Raw genomic sequence first — 22,349 nt, 5'->3', positions numbered from 1 at the left:
TGGTCAAAGGGTATAAACTTGCCGTTATGAAATGAGTAAGTCTCTGGTGGCCTAATGTATAGCATGGTGACTAGGGTTAACGATACTGTACTCTGCACTTGAAATGTGCTAAGAGAGTAGATCTGAAGTGTTCTGAATCTCAAATTCTGTACAGTCAAGGTTTTATTTATTTATTTTTTTCAGATGTAGGCTAGGTTTATCACTTTTCCCCCCACTCATTTTAGAAATATCTATCAGCTTTCATACCAATAATTACAGCACACACCACCTCTAAAGGGTGAAAATCTTATGTTTTCTCTACCTGAGACCTGGCATATCTCCGAAAACATTTTCCTCAGAAAGAAGAAAAGAGAAGTAGCTTGTTTTCCTGCTCAGGAGTGTAAGCTTGGCCACAGAAAGCCATCTTTGTGGAAGTGTGCCAGTGGACGAAAAGGGACACCCAGCGAGAGAGCAGGGAGAGAGTGAGATTCTACCACACAGGCTGTGGGGTGCTGGGTTGGCCACCGCCCTCATGGACATTCGTATCAGCCAAAATGATGCTTTGGAGCAGCCGTTTTAAAGGTTGAGGTTTTTTCACTTTAGTAGCAAAACCTTAAAAAATAAATTCTACGCAAAGCCTCGTGACACAGACCAGCTGAAGACAGAGTTGCTCTGTTTGGTGTGACAGTGGGGACAAGAGCTCCCCTCCCATCTCTCCCGCCCCTCCAGCCCCCGTGGCAAGTTACTAACGTGCCAAGGTAGGGGTTCTGCAGAACGCAATGGAGGTGAATGCTTGATCCATTGTGCAATTCTACAAGGTATAAAGGTAGTTACACTCCTTAGGGCTCACACTGGATCCTCTCCTCCCCAGGGGACGCCCCACACAGGGCGGAAGGCATGCTTACATGTCCGTTGGCGATGTCCAGCAGGTCCCGCAGCCGGCAGCCCCGGCGGTGCCTGCGCTCATAGCAGATGCTGTCTTCCAGGATCACGTAGTCGGTGCCAAAGGACCTTAGCAGGGCGTGCACTTCCTCTGGGGCTCTCTTTGCATATATCTGATAGACCTTCAAAACAAGATAAAAATGGAATAGGGCAAAATACCACTTAACTGCTGGGAAGTCTGTCAAGGACTGTCTATTGCTGCAACCTCCCACAGGGGTTGGGTCCAATTGCAGACACCCTGCTCCCCTCACCTCTTCCTGTGCAGGTTGCTCATTCACCTGTAGTCCTGGAGTGTATGTGAGAAATTTCCAAAAAAAAAGTTGTTGGGATGGGGGAGAGTGAGTCATGCTGAATACATTTGGATTTAGACACCAAAGATTTAGGATGTATTGAGTTATGAATATATTCATCAGTAGATGCCAATTCTAAGAATGCTTCACCAAGGTAAATAATGCGATTAAGTAAATAAAACACAGTCTCTACCTTTAAAAAGGGGACCTTTAGACTAAAAGGGTCCATTAGGGGTGGTGGTACAGTCTGGAGGCACAGATACTTGTAAGGAGACCCAGCTTCTGATAGTGGCAGTTGGGGAACAGGACCCCCATAGGGTCCCTGGCCCCAGGCAGGGGCAGCACCCTTGCTCTACTGCTGTCCTGCTGCACTCAGCTTGACCAGGAGACCCTACACTTTATCTTTCTCTCGTCCTTCCTGGAGGAAGAGCAACTTGCAGCGCCCAGTGGCAGTTCATCAGGAGGCACGCCTTCCCAGTCACCACCAGCTTCACACACATTAAGTAAATACACGCAGATGGTGAGTGGCCTATATCCTGGGACTTGGCGCTGGGAAAGGTAGAATGGTGTGTGTGTGTTGGGGGAGGGGTAATGAAGAGAGGAGCTGCTTCCTTTGTCGTCCACTGATTTCTAATGGTATGTCTCTGACTTAAGAGACTGGGTTCTGAGAGCCTAGGTCAGCATGTCTTAACGGATATGCTGAAATGGTGGGGGGTTATCTGCTTCTATTGCTAACACTGTGAGGTCATCCTCCCTACAGTCCAGCACCAGCCTCAGGCTAAGGCATTCCAAGGATTTGAAGGTCAAGACTGAAGAAGGGCACTAGGACCTTCAAGGTTATCAGTTTTTAGGGCATAAAACTCAGCACCTAGGCAGGGACTGGATCTTGGAGAGGATGGAACACAGGACTCCCTGTGCCTCTGACATGTCTCTATCTGCATCTCTCTCAAGTCAAAGTGGTGGCCACCTCCCAGCTGAACTTTGGGTTCTGGTGATCCAGGTACCCTCCGATCTTCCTCTAGCTAACTCAGGGCCATGTGGAACACTTGGGCTAGTTGAAAAATTCCCATTTTAGCAGGAATCTATGTTAAGACAGTTCTCTTAAAAATGGAGTATTTAGTAAAAATCATTTACTTTTAGGCTAGATAAATCTCACCCCCCAAACAAGACTTTTCAACAAATTTTCAGCCACCAAGATTAAGAAGTGACTGATATAAAACATTAAAAAGTCTGAAACCACTGCTGGCGAGGACTAGGACAGGTACCTTCTGTAGCACTGACTGGAGTGTAAATTGGCAGAATTCGTACAGACCTGGTAATTCTATCTCGATTACAAATGCCCACATCCTGTGACCCAGCAACTTCACTTCGAAGAACCTCATGTGTGGATAGACACCTTGTGCCTGTGCAGAGTGATGCTTATACAGGCGTATCATCTGGGAAATTGCTGTATAATTGCAGAAGACAGGGAAACAACCTAAACGGTCAGATAAAATTTGCCACATCCACGTAACAAAATATTATGCAGCTTTAAAAATGGCAAGGAAGCTGTCGATATGCTGATGTGGAGTGATCTCCAAAATACATGAAGTGCCAAAAGAAGCAAGATGTAATTAGTTCTTTTGTAAAAAGGGGGGAAAAGAATATGAATTCATGTATCTATCCACACACACACATTTGTATATACATAAAATTACCGGTAATGTTATTTGCCTCCTGGGAGGGGAACCAGTAGCTGGAAGGCAGGGGTGGGATGGAGACTTTTCACTATGTTCTCTTTTGCGTGCTCTGAGCTTTTTTAACTGTGTGGCTGTGTTGCCTATTCTCTCTCTCCCTCTCTCTCTCTCTGTCACACACACACACACACACACCCCTCCAGTTCAAAGCTCTGAGGACTCTGTCCTCAAACACTCTGCTCTGTACATCTCAAGGTGTTCTCCTCAGTTTACTCTTCTACCCGAGAGGAACAGAAGGCCGAAACAGCATGCCTTTAACAGACGGGGCAGGCCAAGGTCTAGACTCTGGAGACGCAAGTCCTGACAGGCACTTCAGCTCTGCCTTCCCCTCATAACCTGCAGGTAGCAGAAGCCCCAGCTTTACCGGACAGGAGCCAGCCAGGAGAGGCACTCACCGCTTTGGTTCGCTCTCTCAGGCTGTTGTCCTCGTAGTGTGGGTGGTTGGTTAAGGTCCTTCCCGTGCACAGCTTGACGCCGGCCAGTAACTGCATGCTTCCAGCAAACACAGCCTTCCTCGGAGTTTTAGAGCTAAAAGAAAAAGGTCATGAAGAACCTAGGGGGCAAGACAGGAATACAGACGCAGACCTACTAGAGAATGGGCTTGAGGATATGGGGAGGGGGAAGGATAAGCTGGGACAAGGTGAGAGAGTGGCATGGACATATATACACTATCAAATGTAAAATCGATAGCTAGTGGGAAGCAGCTGCATAGCACAGGGAGATCAGCTCGGTGCTTTGTGACCACCTAGAGGGGTGGGATAGGGAGGGTGGGAGGGAGACGCAAGAGGGAGGGGATATGGGGATATATGTATATGTATAGCTGATTCACTTTGTTATAAAGCAGAAACCAACACACCATTGTAAAGCAATTATACTCCAATAAAGATGTTTTAAAAAAAGAAGATTTTAGAGTCTAAATTAACCTCACTGCTAAGGCTTCCACGAAGATAGCATCACACACTCAGGATCACCCAGCTATGTTAGGAAGGGCTATGAGTCGGGAAAAACACAGGAGGCTGCTCGAGATTCTGATTTGCACTCAAACTGTTTTATGAAATTTTTCGTGTCTGTTTTTGACAATGATTGGGAAGCTTCTCATTTACTGTTTTGATGGGTTTACTCTTATAATGAATTGTCTTAGGATGTGGGTATCTCCTGAGTCTTCTAGGCTAAAACCCACAACCCTCTCCTGCTCTTGTTCCAAAGAGGCAGATTCTAACACGAGGCCTTAGAAGACTGCCAGTGCTTTTTGTATTAAACTTAACTAAAAGGGCTGCCTAGAGTAAAACAAACTATAAAGCCAGAAGCTGCAGTTGCCGTGAGTCAATTCCAAGGGTTTTTGGTTAAAACAAGAAAAAAAGATCACAGATATCACTATAAATTACTTTTTAGAAAAAAAGAATTAGTAAAAACAAAAGAACATGGAAAGAAGATTCTGAACTAGCAGATATCTTCTTAGTATGATGTACTCAGTACTCAGTATGAAGATGTACAATATTTCTGATGCGGAAGCAGAAGTATTTTATGTATTCTTTTCCTTTAGTCCTGATTATGAAAGACTACATGCATCTTAAGGAACACAGGGTATTCTGGTATTAAATTAAGATCTCACTTTCCAATTATCACCAAGCTGTGATTCTCTGCCTCTCCATGGGATGCGAGGGACAGTGATGGAGGGCCAAGGAAAGACTTCCTGATTTCTGTGAAAGCATCTTTCCTTTTCCCCCGGAAAAAAAGAATCTTAGTAGTTCATTTAATTCCCTTCCATTTTTTTTAAAACCTGGGAGCCACCTGCAAATCAACGAGGTGTCGTTTTATTGTGAAGAACATACGGCTGTTCCATGGACTCTGCTCGATGCACCATCTCCGATACAGGCCCAGTAGTAATACTGCAAGGTGTACTCACCCTTCCTGTGTTAACAGCAAGGAGTGTGTGGCTGCTAGGGTGAGTTAAAATGATGGACATAGTTGTTTTGAGAAGGAGTCTAACTGAAATCATTAAAACTCAACCTACTTTACAGAAAAAGCCACAGCAGGCCGTTCTCCTCAATGTTTCTGGACATTACGGCATGAACTTGCTCTAGTGTTCAAGTTTCTAAGAGAAGCCTCATCATATTCACATATTCCAGGAGGATGTTCTACTTACTCCATTTTAATGCTAAGACTACAGCACGAATGCCACCCAACAAAGGCCTCTGGATGTCTACAAGCAAGGCATCCTACAGCTCAAGCTGAAACAGTTACAAGTAATTTACTTTTGGAAAATGCAAGATTTTCTAACAGTGACACTCTTGTTCACTCAAATTCCAATAAGCTTTCTTAAGTGATGGAAAAAAGTAGATAGAATTACAAGGAGCACACAGGGAATGACACAATCTTCACCCTCCCCTATTCCTGTCAGACCCCAGAATGGATTACAAGAGAAAAACTTTTATGTGAACTTCGCTGTGCTTCATAGGATGTCATCATTCTGACAACCAGACCCAGGAACACAGGCATAAATAGATGTCTGCTCTGTCCCCCTGAACCAGCAATTTATAAGGAGTTCTTGACATGTGTCCCATGTGGTCAGGGAAACAGGAGGGTTTAAATGAAAAGAGGTGCACTGAGTTCCTTAGTGAAAAGTTTATATAAAAATTCCATTTTATTCAATGAATACTTACTAAACACTTAGTCTGTGCCATATATACAATGCTGCCCTCATTTATAGTGGACCGTAATTGCTAAATACAATAAATATGAACAAATAAAATTAAAGAAAATGTGTCACTATTTTTCCAAACCAGTCTTCTTTCCTTCCGTATACTCTTAACTGGCACAAACCATTCTACTGCAATAAATTATAAAGTTAATGCCACAAAGTGGCTGCCTTTGGGTCCTCTGAACCAAAGAGATTTAGAATGCAGGGAGAAGATGAGTCTGGTCTCCATGTCTGGCAAAGCATGAGGTAGAGGGGAGAGCTAACAGAGAGAGAACCATCCTGGTCTGTACAGTCTTACTGCCTAAGAGTGCCAAACTTGTCTCTCTTCACAAACAACAAATCCAGCAGCTGAGCTGATAGTATCCATTCAAATCTTTAGGCTGTCTCAGCATCATCATTTTGAATATATAACAGGATTCAGCATCAGGGAGATGCACAGAGCTGTTTCTAGTTGTGGCAGAGATAGATGACTGGCCTGGTATCTATTCATGGCTAATGACAAAGGTTTCACACACGCCCCCCCCCACGCCCCCTTCCTGGGCCATCATCACAATACTTTGATGAGTTATACAGTTCACAAAGGTTTAAAATGTCAAAAATCCTAAACTGCTTGCTGGGGAGTTATAAGGTTATTCTTTATTCAGCTAAAAGTTATTACTGAGGGCCTGCTATGTGCAGGGCTGGTGATACCCGGTCTTTAAGAAGCTTACTGGCTAATAGACTCAGCTCTCATTACAGGCAAACACTTCAAAACAAGCCCATAGTTTGTCCACCACACACTGACGACTGCTTTCTGTGGGCCTGCAGCTATGCTGGAAATGGAACACATCAGACACAGTAAATACGGCGTCTCTCCTCTGTAGGCTCTGAGAGCACTTGCCACTCCCTGCCGCCCCAGTGGGTACGGTCCCCAAGGCAACAGCAGCCATCACCAGGTGAGCAAGTCATGTCACATGACTGCTTAGAGGAGTTGAGGAAAAAATGGAACAAAGTTCATTCGATTGTGACAAGTTTTAACGTTTGGCCTCATTAGTAAAGAGTCAGGAAGTTTAAAAGAAACGCAGTCCGTCTCAACTGCCGGTGCCACAATCCTGGATTTTTAACAGTCTTTCACTAAAGGTCCTTGGTTTTATTTTAAATAGCAAAATACAAGTACCCTAACGGATTAGATACATTTCTTTGAAAACGACTGACTTCCAAGCATACCAGAGATGATGTTTATTCACTTGATTGTCTAATTTGGTTGTGTATGCTAGCCCTATGGTAAATCTGGGATATTTAACTGCTCTCTTAAATATTTAAGTTTATCCATAAAGCAAATGCAAAAAGTAAAACAAGCAAAGTGAAACAAAATGAAAAAAAATCACATTTTCTAGACTTTAAAAACCTAGATTCGCAGTATTTTACATTCTCTGTGGTAAACTCAGTAGGCAAAGGGAGAAGGGATTCTTTGTCTTTAACTTAAAATATGCAGTATGACAGATGTAATGATGGGTATTCTTCCTTCACAGATACTTTTGCTGACACAGTCTGTGGTCTGTGTCTAAAATAGCTAATGTGCTTTTATCCACTGAATGACACTTCTCTATTATAGAAAAACAAAGCAATTTTTACCAATGTTTGAACAAATGATGTATAAAATGAAAGAATAATTTGTTTTTATAGTTCTCTGCCAAGCTCCATAGCAGGCTGCCCAACCTGCAAACCATTTACTCTGTAAGAAATGTCACTAAATAATGACAAGGACTCACAGGTCAAATGGATTTACATTATATAATTTAAATGTCATTCCAGGAAGACCTGATGGCATTTTGAACAAATAATCTCATTTATTTTTGACGCTCTAAGCTTCAACAAGTTAATTACTGTTGAACTAATGGGGAAACTAAGCATTATAATATAATGTGTGAACATTTGTTTTATCTACACTTCAAAATTTATAGAATTATGCAAATGCCACAAAATGATTCATTAAGTATAAAAGAGGCTTACAGGCATTTAAGGTCTGAACTTAACCTACATCATGTTTAAAATACACAGTAATTCTCTCTGCTTTGATTAAATGTGAAGGAAGTTTGGTCCATTTTCTCAGGCCCATTGAGAAAATATTGCACATGCAGGCTTCATCACTGGAAAGAAACTATTTCTAGTGAAAATCTCCTAAAGCCAAGTAGGTAAACTGTCACACTTCAGAAGTCAAATCTACAGTCTATCTTAATTGCACAATGTCAAAGAAATGTTTCAGGAGCCAAAAATGAAACACTCTAAGGAACGAGGTATGAACTACCAATTGCTGTGACATTTGGCCTTGATGAGGTAAACGTGCTTTCTAATCACACATAAAACCTATAAAAGTACCACCTGGGTTTTGCTGAAAGAGATACCAGAAAGTAAGAAAACAAAAACAAAAAACCAGGTTTTTAATCTTTGTATTCAGGAAACATCATCAGTAAAAAGGGGTTAATGTGAACACACGCATTTAAATCTGCTGGGAAACAGGGCGTGCAGCACCTCAGTATAACGTGGAAGGCAGGCAACCAGCCCGGTGAACACACAGGCCGGGGTTGTGGAAGGCATGCGGATGTCGCCCTACTTCTCACAGGGAAGACTCTGGGGGCCTGACTGCAACAAAAGACCCTTGCTGATTAAAGAGAATTTAATCCCGAAGCATCAACCATGAAGCCCCAGCATCAGGTACACGAGGCAGACTGGGAGATGGCGGTAGCTTCTTTTCAACACTTTACGCAAGAGTTGCCCTGTGCCAAAGTGGAGGGTCATCTGTGTCCCCTCGAGTTTCTGCAGGTCACTGTTCCTTGTTCTCACTCATCCCGGAGGGCAGGCAGCCATCCTGTAAGGGAAGCTGCGCTCCCACCCCAATAGATGCTGTCACGACCGCCCTGACAAAGGACAGATGTGAGTGTATCACTTTGGTTATTTGAGAACAGAAGCAGACAGGATGGGGAGGAGGTGTTCCTCACTAACAGTGCTGGGTGGGGACCAGAGGTCTGGCTGCTGCCTTTAGACAATTTCAAACAGATTTTTAGATATACTCTGTATCCTTAGCCCACAGCCTTTTCTCTAGCACAGCTCAGACCTACTAATATCACAGACACTGTGTGACTAATCAAGGTAGTGGAGTGAAAGTAGAAGGTCATACTTTATGTTTTAAAAACAGAAGAAATCAGGGCAGGTTAAAAGAATAATAAATGCATGCACTTGTGTTTGGAATTGAAGTCTGCAGACCAGAGCTGATTTAAATGTTGATTTAAACAAATACACTTTGTGTCTAAACAGACCCTATTTTGGCATACATTCATCATCACTTAAGCTTATTTCACAAACATGCCTAGCAGCTATTTTGCAAAAACAATAATTTAGGTTTGAAGACTTTGAAGGGAAAACAGGCAAGATTAGATCACAATAGAACCAATTTTTTGGAACAATACAAATCCTTCAGTTGCTGAGAATTTTTAAAAAGTGAAGAGAGTAAGTCTACATACAGGGAGAAGAACTGTTAGTAAAAGGAGAATGTAAGAACAAAGACCACTTCCCCAAATGCAGAGTAAAAGATTATCTTCTTTACACATGGAATAAGCTCTCATCCATAATTTTTCAGAACCAGAAATGTTATTTTAAATAATTTTCTGTGAGCAAAAGCATGAAAATAAAGGCGTTACAAAAAGTATATCCTGTCTGACACAGCCAAAGACAACTCTGCTAGGATAAAATTTTAATGACACTACAATTAATTCCTAAAAGGCTGGGGAGTAGAGGTGAGATGTTTTAAAATGCCAATCCAAGTAGATCCAGAAGATCTGCCACCTTCAGGATTCTACCAGACTGGGTACCCTACACCATTCCTATCAATGGTGCAATTTGAAAAATAGAAAATATCAGCCTCACCTTCAGATGCACATGTCATAAATTTCCAGTTGACTATAGCTAATGCAAAAGTAATTAGCTTTTCTTTATATGAATAACGCTCTTTTCCCTTACACAATAAATACTGAAGGAATTACTTACTCTATAATTGTCTGCCATGATTTAAAGTTAAATAAATATATAAAGACAAAGCACCACTTCGTACCCTCAGCACTGAAAATATATGAAAAATTATACTCATTGCATCTAGTCAACCCAGTCCAACATTGGGACCAAAGCTACATATATATTTTAGATACAAATCTCTATAAAATTCATGTATTGTACTCAAGAGACCTAAGCTATCAAACATTTACCATCTCTTAATACACAAGCAGTGCTCAACTGTACTGGTTAGTAAACATTAGTCACCAGCAACTGCCAATATGGCTACTAAAATTCTAAGTGATGGAGACAATACAGCCGATGCTTTCAGAATATGTCACATAAGATTTGCGACACCTGTTTAAGTGTGAATAATTACACTGCTGCTTTTTGGTTATAAAATAGGGAAATACAATATTACAGGGCACAGGAATGCTGCTCTGGGTAAAAAAGTTTATTTTTGCTGGTGGGAGGCAGGTTTCATTAACAAAACTTTGAAAAACACAAGTCTCATTCTGATGCTGAATGCTGAGGCAAAGCAATCGTGCAGGCAAAAATACAAACCAATATAACAGGAAAGCATTATGATGTTCAAGAAAGGAAAAGCTCTAGCTTTTGAATTTTAAATTTTCTCTAGGCCTAATCTTGGGCAATATGATTAGTTAAAATGAAATCTGCACTGAGCTAGTATGACTCTAATTAACTGTAGTTTACAGTATAATTTTTAAGTGATTAACAAGGAAAGAATATTTTATGTGTCAGTATTAATAGAAAATTTGAATGGTATTAAAATGAAAGAAATGATAAAGATAAAATTGGCAGAGAATATAAAACTTTATTTCCATTGCTGTCACTGGTTTGAAATGCATCCTCTGATTCTGTTTCCCTCTCCGTATTGGTACTTTCCCTTCTTCACGGGATTGTGGTTAGAGAGAATATTTTTTGAATGGAAAGAAATTATTTGCAAATATAGAGTTTTAAAGAAAAACTTGAGAATGAATGTATCTTCATAATTAGATTCAGAAAAAAACCAAAAAAACAAAAACCAAATGAGGTCTACAGTGACTCTTAAAAGGCACTTTAAATTTAAAAGTTAAAAAAAAAAAATCCTCTTACTTAATCCAGTTCATCAGCTCCACTGTATCTGGATCATAGAATTCTCTCAACTCGGAGAGCTCATCCATCATTCCTGGCCAGAACTGAAATTAAAAACAAAACTAAACAAAACCAAAATCCACCCCCAGACCCACAACTATCACTAGATTAAAGTGAAAAAGGAGAAACTGCATATAACTTGTGAACTAAATAAACGTGGTAACTGGAATATTAGAACTACTTCACTTCTGCAGTCAACCCTTCTAGTGTAAGTGAGATGAAGTCTGAGAAAAGTTTCCAAAATTATTGTGAGCTGGAGCTAATTAGAAGTAGAGGTGTTGCCAACTTTAAAAAATGAGCTTTTATTTTACACTAATAAAAATGCTATTGTATGTCGTGTTAATATCTAGTAAAACATTAATTTGGATATGACAGGAATAGCAACCACGAGAAAGTTCACAGGATATGAGATAAATGTGACTAACTAACTTCATGTAATTTATCTTTAAATGTAGAATGTACCCTGTAGAAGACAGCACCATTTTAGAGCTGCAAAAATGCTTTGGAATACAGAATCTCATTTTATCCTCACAACTCCTCAGGGAGACAGATGACGCAGAAGGCATCATCACCATGGCTATTTATTTTTCATTTTACTAGTCTGGAGACCTCGGCTCAGAGAGATAGATAACCTGAGTTGCTCAGATCACAGTGGCAGAGTCACAACTGGCAACTTTTCATTGTGTGATATGGTGATTATATTGTTTAAACTAGAAATCTGGACAAATGGTTTGATGAATATTAACATAATTACAGGTACAAAGGGAGAGAAGAATATTTGAAAGTAGGACGGTCCACGAAAATCTGGTACATCTGAGTATTATATTTATGCCACTGGTGCCTCCTACTCAACTTGAGTAACTTAAGCTATGCAGATATAATGTAAAAATACACTGAATCCACTGCTTTTCTAATATAACTTGTCTGTGTAATTCAACAACTAATTAAATGTTCACTGTTTTATCAAATGGCAGTTGGCTAAAAAGACTTGATCATCTAAATACATGCTAAGGTGAACTGCAGAACTCATTTCCTATATTGGAATGGAAGCCCAGTGATAATGCATCTACATTTCATTAAAGTTGCAAGTATAATCTTTTTTATTTAAGAACCACTAACTGGAAGCAAAGTGGCACCTGACTGGTCTATGGATGTTTTTTTTATCCCTATCACTTTCTTATCTTGTCATTTCATCTCTGGCCATTTTTACTACTCATTCATATCTTGTCTCCTGGGTGGGTAAGTCAGGAAAATTGCTGGTGCTTGTGACAGAAAATCAGGTGTCAGCACTACTAGTCCTAGGTTTCAGAAGAGATGTAATAAAAATTACTGATTAAATGATACCTCTATAAGATTCCAATTATCCATTATCCCTATTAATTTTGATAACAACAGAATACCAACTTTTAAATGATGTTTTAATTATTTTTGTATAAAACATATTTTGAAATCTGTGAATTCAGTGGTTATTAGACATTTTTCTAGTTTGAAATTTGCTGTTAATTCTGAAAATGTTAATATCTGGTAACACAGTCTTATGATAAACTTCTTAAACAACGTGAAAACAAATGTTGAATTAACTAAATGCTGTTCCTAAATGATCAGCAGTGTTTATATGAGATTTTAGGTATCCAAATAAGTTAATTAACATGAGAGCAATAATGTTATTAAGCTCTTGATTTTAGAGTGGAGACTAGCACATACTTTTCCCTTTTAAACAGGATTATCCTAAGCAGACATATAGCAAAATAAGTATTATGAACAAGAAAATTTGAAATCCTCATTATAAGTGCTATGTAAAACTTAAATCAGGCTTTGAAATATTAGTTCGTATTTCTTACAGATAAATCTGTTCAATAGTTGGAAAACATATTCAGTTTCATACATAAGATCTTTATTTTCTTTGTGATTTTGTATTAAAACACAAATACAGTTTTGAGAAGCTGAAATACGTAAACTGTTTTATACAGTGAAAGCTGGATGCGTTAAGATTTCTCCTGAAGTCCAATACTGAGAGAGGCGAGGCCATCTGTCTTCGGAAGGATTCATCAGAATGACTACTAACTCTCTTACTCAGGGTACATCTACAAAGATTCCCTGAGGAAATGATGGCCTTTTCAGTGCTATCATTGGTTCTTCCATAGCACTGGTTCTCAAGAGGGGTTGGGGGAGGGATTCTGCCACACCCGCAAGGGGACATTTTTGATTGTCACAACTGGAAGTTGGTGCTATTGGCATGTAGTGGGTAGAAGGGATGGATGCTGCTAAGTGTCCTATAATGCACAGGACAGCTACTAAGACAAAGAATTATCTAGACAAAATGTCAACAGTGCCGCTGCTGAGAATCCCTGTTCTCTGCAGGGGGTTCTCAAGTTTGACGGTGCATTAGCACCACCTGCAGGGCTGGTTAAAACCTGGATCACTGGACCCCACTCCCAGAGCTCCTGATTCAGTAGGTCTGGAGTAGGACCCAAACATCTGTATTTCTAACAAGTTCCCAGGTGATGCTGATGCTGCTTGTTTATTTCTTCTATAATGTCCTTCCTCAATGTTATCAAGAACAAGAGACTTAAGTCCTCAAGTAGCTATTAAAAAATCAACAAATTTTCAAATAAATATTTGAGACATAAAGGAACTCAGCCTACACACAGAGACAGTGGGAAAGGACTGTTACGGTGTGTGTATGTCTTTAGTGGTGAGACAGGAATGATGATGAGCTGCATCTTCTCTGCGAGGAGGGTGCTTTATCCCTCAGAATCAATGTGTAATAAAGCTACCTCATTCATCATTAAACATATACTCTGCCTAATCCTTAATTGTTGCTTTCCAGATGTTTGTAAGAAGTTGCATTTATTTACCATAGAGCAATAAAATTCCCAGAGGCATGGTGGCAGAAATGACCTATTTCTATGTTTTCTAGTATCTGGGAGTTGGCACAGTGGTCCACCCATAACAGCAAATGTTTTGATAGATAGGAACACGATAGAACATAATTTTTTAAAATATTTACAAGAGAATTGTCTAACAGTGATTATCACACATTTCTTTTAGCCTAAAACCTTTGCTTCAAATAAAATCTTACATGAAAATATAAGCAAATAAACCCAGAAGCTGAGCTGCCATAGCTGATCCTTTCTGTAGGAGAGTCCCACCCGCCTCCCCACTCCCTTTAGCTGCCCTCCCAAATCAGGAACTGTACACAGTAGAGTTTGAAATCCATTGTTCTACCTTAAAATAAAGTTTGAAGAAAAAAATCTAAACTTAAAAAATATGTAAGATTTTTTTTTAAAAGAGAGCATAAGAGCTCAGTTGGATAAAACAATCCAAGCTACCTGCCCAGGTAACAATTCAAGCCTCTAAATCTCAAAGGTGTGATGAAAGGCTCACTGTCTCATATGGAGGAGTCTCAGAACTGAAACACAGTTAACGCTGTTTCAGAAATCAGTCAACTGAGAATATGAGGAATTTCTTTATTTCCTACTGAAACTGAAGGACATAATAAGGCTAAACTTAGACTGTATTTTTATGTGCCCAGCCCTCTTACAAAGATGATTTTAAGCATCTAATAAAATATGTAGGTTAACATAAGATGCATTTTAGGATCTTACTCTTATAAAAAGCATGTAACAGGGAAAACTAATTTTTCTCCTTTATTCACCTCAAAATAGGTCTGAAAACATCTTTATTTTCAGAATTTGCATCAGCTGACTAGTAAGTCAAAACCAAAATTAATTAGAATAATTAAATTGTAGTATTTTTTGTTATAATGTTTTTACCTGTTAAATCCCATTTTGGGAAGAACATCAGTCTTCCTATCGATGTCAGCTGCCATAAGAAGCAGCTAAGTAGATATTTGTAAGTTCTGCAAAGCACTCTACTTGCCAATGACACACAAAGTACACTGAGTCAAAGCAATTATTCTGCTAAATAGATTAAAGACAGGAATGAGGACAATCAACCTTACCTTATAGCACAGATACAGCAGTATTAATATCGGTATTGAATATCGCATTATACATATCTATATAAGAAAGACATTATTTAGATTACAAGTGTTTGGAGTATTTTTGCTTTTACATTTTTGCTTTGTAAATACATTTTTTTTAAACAACAAAAATATAATTTAACAGAGCATGAGTCTCTGATATGCAAAACAACTGAGTCAATCATTCATAAGCTATTTGTAGCTCCTACCATATTGCCACCTAGTGAATTTATAGGGCAGAACCACCCAGAACTGCACTTATGGGCCATTAATCATTACTGTACACTTAGTAGTAATTATGTTTATATTATAATACTTAATAATAATAGCGATAACTCTGGATAATGGGATTATTGGTGATTTTTAATTTTCCTTTTTGTGCTTTTCAGTATTTCCAAATTTTGTATAATGAACATATCTAACTTATGGTCTGGAAAAAAATGATTTAGAAAATAAAGCTAAAATTAAACAAAATTATTTTAAAATAATTCCTTATAAAATCATAATGTATCAATTATTTGTAGCTTTAAATTTTAGTATCCATTTTATCAAATTGATGTATGGACAACTGAAAAAAAAAAACCCAACAGAATTGATAATTAAAGAAATACTAGAAGTCATAAAAATGAAATGGAAAAAGAGATAGCACTGACCCTCTTTGGGTTATAAAGATGGATCAACTTCAGAAGTAACTCCCATATTTCAGGGCTGCATAAGCCAAATGATGCAAACACACACATATGTGATGTCCAGAGGTACTTCATTCTGTAAGAAGAGAAGCAGGCAAAGGTCAACAGCGCTAGCTGTGTAGAAACCTGGAGTCTGAGACAGCTGTATTATTTGTGATAGTAAAATCTTACTAAAACTATGCAGAAACCGTTGCCAAGGGGTTACTTATTAATTCCATTGCCTTTTGAGAACCATCATATAAGTAAAAGTAGAGGAATATTGGCAATTAGGAAAAAACTGGTTATAAATACTATTTTGTACTGGGAGAAGATAGTAAACAAGGACTTTTTTTTTTTTTTTTTTGCGGTACGTGGGCCTCCCACTGCTGCGGCCTCTTCCGATACGGAGCACAGGCTCCGGACATGCAGGCTCAGCGGCCATTGCTCACGGGCCCAACCGCTTCGCGGCATGTGGGATCCTCCTGGACCGGGGCACGAACCCGCGTCCCCTGCATTGGCAGGCGGACTCTCTACCACTGCGCCACCAGGGAAGCCCCAACAAGGACATTTTTATGGGAACCATAATCATTAATGAAGATGATCATCAGTTCCCAAGTTACATTGCTAAACTATGTCAGGTAAAGAGTGGTCAAATAAAAAAATAAACAGATAAAACAAAAATACCTCATTGTACTCAATGCCAAGAATCCAAACAGAATCGTATGTATCAAATTGTAGGCAGTTTCTGGTTTCAGGCCGATTCTGTACTCTCCCATTTTATACATGGATTGCTGATTTGTAGAATCACTGCATAAAATAGTACACATACAAAAATTAAAGCTAGGTACTAATTTTAATTTAGTTAAATCTTTCTTAAAGAAGAAGATAGAAGGACTTCCCTGGTGGCGCAGTGGTTAAGAATTCGCCTGCCAATGCAGGGGACACACGTTCCAGCCCTGGTCTGGGAAGATCCCACACGCTGCAGAGCACCTAAGCCCATGCGCCACAACTACTGAGCCTGCGCTCTAGAGCCCGCGCGCCACAGCTACTGAGCCCATGCCCTGCAACTACTGAAGCCTGTGCGCTCTAGGGCCCACATGCTACAACTACTGAGTCCACGTGCAGCAACTACTGAAGCCCACGTGCCTAGAGCCCATTCTCCACAGAGAAGCCACAGCAATGAGAAGCCCACACACCGCAATGAAGAGTAGCCCCCGCTTGCCACAACTACAGAAAGCCTGCGCACAGCAACGAAGACCCAACGCAGCCAAAAATAATAACTAAAAAAAAAAAAGAAGAAACCTATGCCTTCATATATTTAGAAATGTTTATTTCCCTAAGATAAAGTGAATCAGCTCTGATCAATTTTGAATTTGTTTATGAGGCTAAAAGTGTCATAATATAAATGCATTAATAATTAGAGTAACTAAAACTGAACAAATTTCATTTTAATTTAAGCAAAACCTTAAAGTCCTTCAATCCTTTAAATTATAAGAGATAGCAAAAAAATATTATTTTGGAATCACTGAAACTACAAGAGATCTTTAGAGATGTCATAGTAGTTACTCATATCTTTCTAGTTTTTACAAGTAAGTAAAAATGTATCCATGAACTTGGAATTCAGTTCCTTTACGAACCAATGATCACATTTTTAACCTACCACAATACCTCATTACATATAACTAACATGATTTTTTAAAAAATTAATTTAATTTTGGCTGCGCTGGGTTTTTGTTGCTGCGCGTGGGCTTTCTCTAGTTGCGGTGAGTGGGGGGCTACTCTTTGTTGCGGTGTGCGGGCTTCTCATTGCGGTGGCTTCTCTTGTTGCGGAGCACAGGCTCTAGGCACACAGGCTTCAGTAGTTGTGGCATGCGGGCTCAGTAACTGTGGCTTGTGGGCTCTAGAGCTCAGGTGCAGTAGTTGTGGCGCACGGGCTTAGTTGCTCCGCGGCATGTGGGTTCTTCCCAGGTCAGGGCTCGAACCGTGTCCCCTGCATCGGCAGGCAGATTCTTAACCACTGCGTCACTAGGCAAGTACCCTAACGTGATTTAAAAAATCAAATATGGCTACATTAAGATGACTGCACCTATAAAATTAACAGTAACCCTTCAACATCATCTAACACCCAGTTCACGTTCTGTTTTCTATTTATTGCAATAGCTTTTTTCAGGTGGTTTCTTTGAATGAGGATCCAAAGCTTTCATACTGCATTTCATCAATGTCTCTTTAAATTATCTTTCAATCAATATAAGTACTCCCCCCTCCCCACTTTTAAGGGCATTTACTCGTTGAAGAAAATGCACAATTTGTCCTATAACTGTTCCTACCTTCTGGATTTGGCCGATTGTCTCCTCGTGGTGCCATTTTATATTATTTCTCTATTCCCATGTTTCTTATAAACTTGTAATTAGATCTAGAGGTTAATTATTAGAGTCAAGTTCATTTATTTTGGCAAGTACACTTCATGGGGATATGATGTATTCCATATTGCATCACACTGGGAAGCACGTACTGTCTGGTTGTCCCCACTTGAATGATGTTGAGATGGATGAGTGGGTTCAGATTTGCACAATTTGTTGTCAAGGGGAAAAGGAAACAACAGTAAGGGCTGCCAGCTTAGGATAAAAATAATACTTCTATAAAGGCCCCACTTATCCTTCACACAAATCCAATAGACTTGGATATGTACAATGCTTCTATGTAACTACAGACCTGTTATTTCCTGGAAATCCTCTTTTTCACCACCCTAGATACATAAGAAAATTAAAATGATACTCTATGGTAATTTTCACCACTGGTGATAATCTTTACTTAAACGTTATATATCACAACCCAAACTCTGGCTTCCACTGATACTAAAAGATTACTCCAGACAAGAACATACCCTCTCATCCTCCCTTGATACCTGGGAGAATTCTGCAACACCTCTCCCGGTGCCCACAACTGAGCTGGAAAGCTCCATTAATCCCATGAGTATAGAACAGAGTATCCTTTTCAGTTATATACTACACACCAATGTAGATGTGGTGTATAAACGTAATGGTACCATCCTTCCTAGTACTAGAAAGTAGAAATACTTTAAATGCTTGGCATTGATAATATATCCTTCAAATTACTTAGACGTTAATTCACATTGAGACATTATAATTCTTAAATGACTTTAATTAATGTAGTGCTTTCCTCTAATAAAGTCCTAATATCCCTACCTGGTAAAATCTTTATCTATAATCATATACCAAATAAGCTTTCAAGGACGGCCCATAGGTTCACGCTGAGCATGGCAGACATTTTCACACAACACTGCAGGCCAACTGAACTTCCTGCTTTGCATGCTGTCTAGAGTCCTGTCGACACCTGGTGTGTCTGGAATAACATTAAGTTACACTGTCTAGAATAATTTCCATCTATTTTCATGGGGCTAAATTTTTATCTTGGACTCGGTATAAAAAGAACACTTCTGAAAGATACTAAAATAGTTTATAGTCAGTGAAATAGCTTCATGGTTCAATGTTGCTTCATTCTTAATAATCATAAAACACCTCAACTGATCTGGGCTCATTGTAATGACTTTCTCCCAGCACAGCTCTCCGGTGGCTGCGAATCACAGCTCACCAGCACCTTAATTGGCAAGGTAGCTACACAGGAAAAGGGCTTCCTTCTGGGCTTCATTACTTTTCCACAAATGACAGTAGCTTTAACTTCTTACACTTAATCTTGTTTCAATTTAACATGGATAGTAAATGCAAAAACCTCCATCAGGTTGATATGTAGGTGTTCTTCATACTCCCTGACTTTCTCTTTTAAGTAGATTAGCAGACATCCTAAGTTTTAAAACACTGTCAACTAATACTTAAGACTTTTAGTAGATGCTAATAATTATGGTCCATTCCAACTTTATAAGCCCTTAAACAAGACGCAACAAAACAAATAAACAATGGTTAACTCTTGACAGTTCATGAGAAATAAAAAAGGTAGCTGGAGAAAGAAAGGTAGAAGAACACAGGAAATTAATAATGGGAACAAAACAGAGAGACTACAAGTCAATAATAATAACACTTGCTAATGATAGCTGAAATCTACACAATATACTCTACGCATGAGGCACTTTAAGTACTTTATGTAATTTTCATTTATTTATTTCTCACAAAACCCTGTAGAGTAAGTACTCTTAGTGCTCTCATTCTACAGAAATGGAAATGGAAATAATGAAGGGTTATGTAACTGGCTCAAAGATCACATTGTTCCCAAGTATGCGAGCCAGGACCTCAACCCAGACCTGTGTGCATGGCATCTACTACTTTTTCCTATCTCTGAACTACTCCACCCTTACCAACTGAGAGTACAGTCCACGCTAACTTGGGTACGTTCCCCCTTTAAGATGACTGTACTCTGTTCTGTATCTGATGTTTTGATTTTCAATTTAGCAATTTTTCTGCAACACAGAACAAGTTCATTAAAGCATAGAATTAGATTTCTGAAATATGCCATACCTGAGATTACGGAAGGCAACAGCTAATGCTGCAATCACTGTGATGGACAGAACAAATATATAAGCATAAAAAAGCAGAGTATCTGAAAGCCTTTCAAATGTATTAAAAGGCAGAAGGCCAAATGCTTCTTCACACAAATACAGGTTTGCATCAAAATCTCTAGGAAACAAAGGGAAAGCAAAGTATTAAATTCAAGTACAAGATAAGTAAACCTCCAACTTTTCCTCAAAATAAGCCTGAAATTAAGAACTGATAACTTACATTTTAAAGACGCTGCTGATTTAATATAAAAAGCAAACACAGACTTTAAATTCAGTCATACCTTGTTGCTCCAAATCCAAATTTTGCCTTCAGAAATTTAAATATGTGTTCGTCTGACTTGAGGTTAAGAATTTTCTATCGGGGAGGGAGAAAATAAAAATTGCTATCAGTTCTTTATGCATGGTTTTCTGATAATTTCCCATTGAATACACATTTTCAGCGCTCCATTTCATAGGACTGTATGTGTGTGTATGTGTAAAATTAGTAAATGTTTACAATAGGTCTTAGAACTGAGAAATGCTAAGGCAGGGATTTTTTCATTAAAAAATTCTTTTATTTAAGTATAGCTGATTTACAATGTTGTGTTAGTTTCTGGTGTACAGTAAAGTGATTCAGTTATACATATATATTTTTTCTATTATGGTTTATATTGAATACAGTACACTGTACTTTACAGTAGGAACTTGTTTATCTATTTCATATATAGTAGTATGTATCTGCTAATCCCAAACTCCTAGTTTATCCCTCCTCCAACCCCTTTCCCCTTTGGTAATCCTAAATTTGTTTTCTATGTCTGTGTCTGTTCTGTTTTGTAAATAAGTTCATTTGCATTATATTTTAGATTCCACATATAAGTGATATCATATGGTGTTTGTCTTCCTTGTTCTGACTTACTTCACTTGGTATGATAATCTCTAGATCCATCTATGTTGCTGCAAATAGCATTATTTCATTCAAAAGCAGGGATTTTCAAACACCCTCCATTCCTATTTTTTTTTTTTTAGCAGAATCGTTTTTGCAAACAAAATCTAGGCATAATAAGTTCAACGTGCAAAATAGATAAAAGATGAGGTTCTTTGGTTTCAGGGAGAGGGAGACAGCTGAAGCCCAGTGAGTACAACTTTTAAAATCAGAAAACCGATAATATCATGATCTGAAACCTCCAATAGGAACATAAGCCCACAAAGCCTATTTTGCTTTGGGTTTTTCTGTCTGCAGATACAACTGATGTAAGACTCATTCTTTCAAAGACAATTCAAGACACAGCAATAACCCTCAAGGGGTGAAGAGACAAATGCCAGTGTTTATCATTAGTGAGTATAATTTTAATTCACATTATTTTATTTTTAATTTATGGCTTACAAAAATTCATATAACATAAATGGGTGAAGAAATTGTATCAGAAGAAAAATGACGATAGAAAAGAAAATAAGATTAATCCAGAACTGAGGTTAGTACACAAAATATATTCAGTAGATATGAGCCACAAATCCGGGCTCATGCATTCTAGTAGCAAATACAAAGAGAGAAATAAAAGCATTTATGCTACGCACAGGGTCATAAGATTAAAACAAACCAGTTGCTCAAGAGACATCCTTATAATCCTAAAACTGAGACTCAAGAGAAATTTTCCCCATGGGTACAGTAAAAACAGCAAATAGTCTCAAAGACTATTTTTTAAAATTCTTCCAATTGTAGGTAGCTGGCAGAACATCAAGTGCAATTCAGTAGGCATTATTCTTTGGGGAGTCAAAAAACAGTGGTCCAGACAAGTAGCTCTCTCCTGGCTTAATCCAGGCACAGGTAACTGAACATGTAGAGTGGTGAAATGGATGGACTGCATATCTTTCAGCCAGTCTTTCAGAAATGCTGATTGTTCTGCTCAAATGTTTTGTTTTTTATTTTAATAAATTTTATTTATTTATGGCTGCATTGGGTCTTTGTTGCTGCACGTGGGCTTTCTCTAGTTGCAGCGAGTGGGGGCTACTCTTTGTTGCGGTGTGCAGGCTTCTCATTGCGGTGGCTTCTCTTGTTGCGGAGCATGGGCTCTAAGCATGTGGATTTCAGTAGTTGCAGCATGCGGGCTCAGTAGTTGTGGCTCTCTGGTTCAGTAGTTGTGGCTCGTAGGCTCTAGAGCGCAAGCTCAGTAGTTGTGGCGCATGAGCTTAGTTCCTCCGCGGCGTGTGGGATCTTCCCGGATCAGGGCTCGAACCCATGTCCCCTGCATTGGCAGGTGGATTCTTAACCACTGAGCCACCAGGGAAGTCCCTCAAATAAGTTTTTGATAAGTAGTAAACTATATGGAGTTTAAGAAAATAGTGATAAGGACCTGGAG

The 22,349-nt window shown here is 39.1% G+C and overlaps 1 protein-coding gene across 2 annotated transcripts in view; it reads right to left on the bottom strand.

The window, feature by feature from the left end:
- DPY19L3 (dpy-19 like C-mannosyltransferase 3) overlaps positions 1-22,349 on the bottom strand; it is a 73,724-nt gene that overhangs the window by 3,409 nt on the left and 47,966 nt on the right. For both annotated transcript variants that reach the window (XM_082863287.1, XM_082863288.1), the window contains exons 11-18: positions 20,295-20,368; positions 19,973-20,131; positions 16,167-16,289; positions 15,468-15,579; positions 14,794-14,850; positions 10,791-10,873; positions 3,343-3,475; positions 885-1,043 (exon numbers count right to left, since the gene is read on the bottom strand). In XM_082863287.1, the coding sequence (XP_082719413.1) occupies positions 885-1,043; positions 3,343-3,475; positions 10,791-10,873; positions 14,794-14,850; positions 15,468-15,579; positions 16,167-16,289; positions 19,973-20,131; positions 20,295-20,368 (900 nt within the window). The remainder of the gene's footprint in view (positions 1-884; positions 1,044-3,342; positions 3,476-10,790; positions 10,874-14,793; positions 14,851-15,467; positions 15,580-16,166; positions 16,290-19,972; positions 20,132-20,294; positions 20,369-22,349) is intronic.

This window comes from Leucopleurus acutus (assembly GCF_964270905.1).
Source record: "Leucopleurus acutus genome assembly, chromosome: 20".
Classification (NCBI taxonomy): Eukaryota; Metazoa; Chordata; class Mammalia; order Artiodactyla; family Delphinidae; genus Leucopleurus; species Leucopleurus acutus.
The sequence above is the reverse complement of the archived record's forward strand: the minus strand, read 5'-3'. Positions and strand labels throughout refer to the sequence as shown.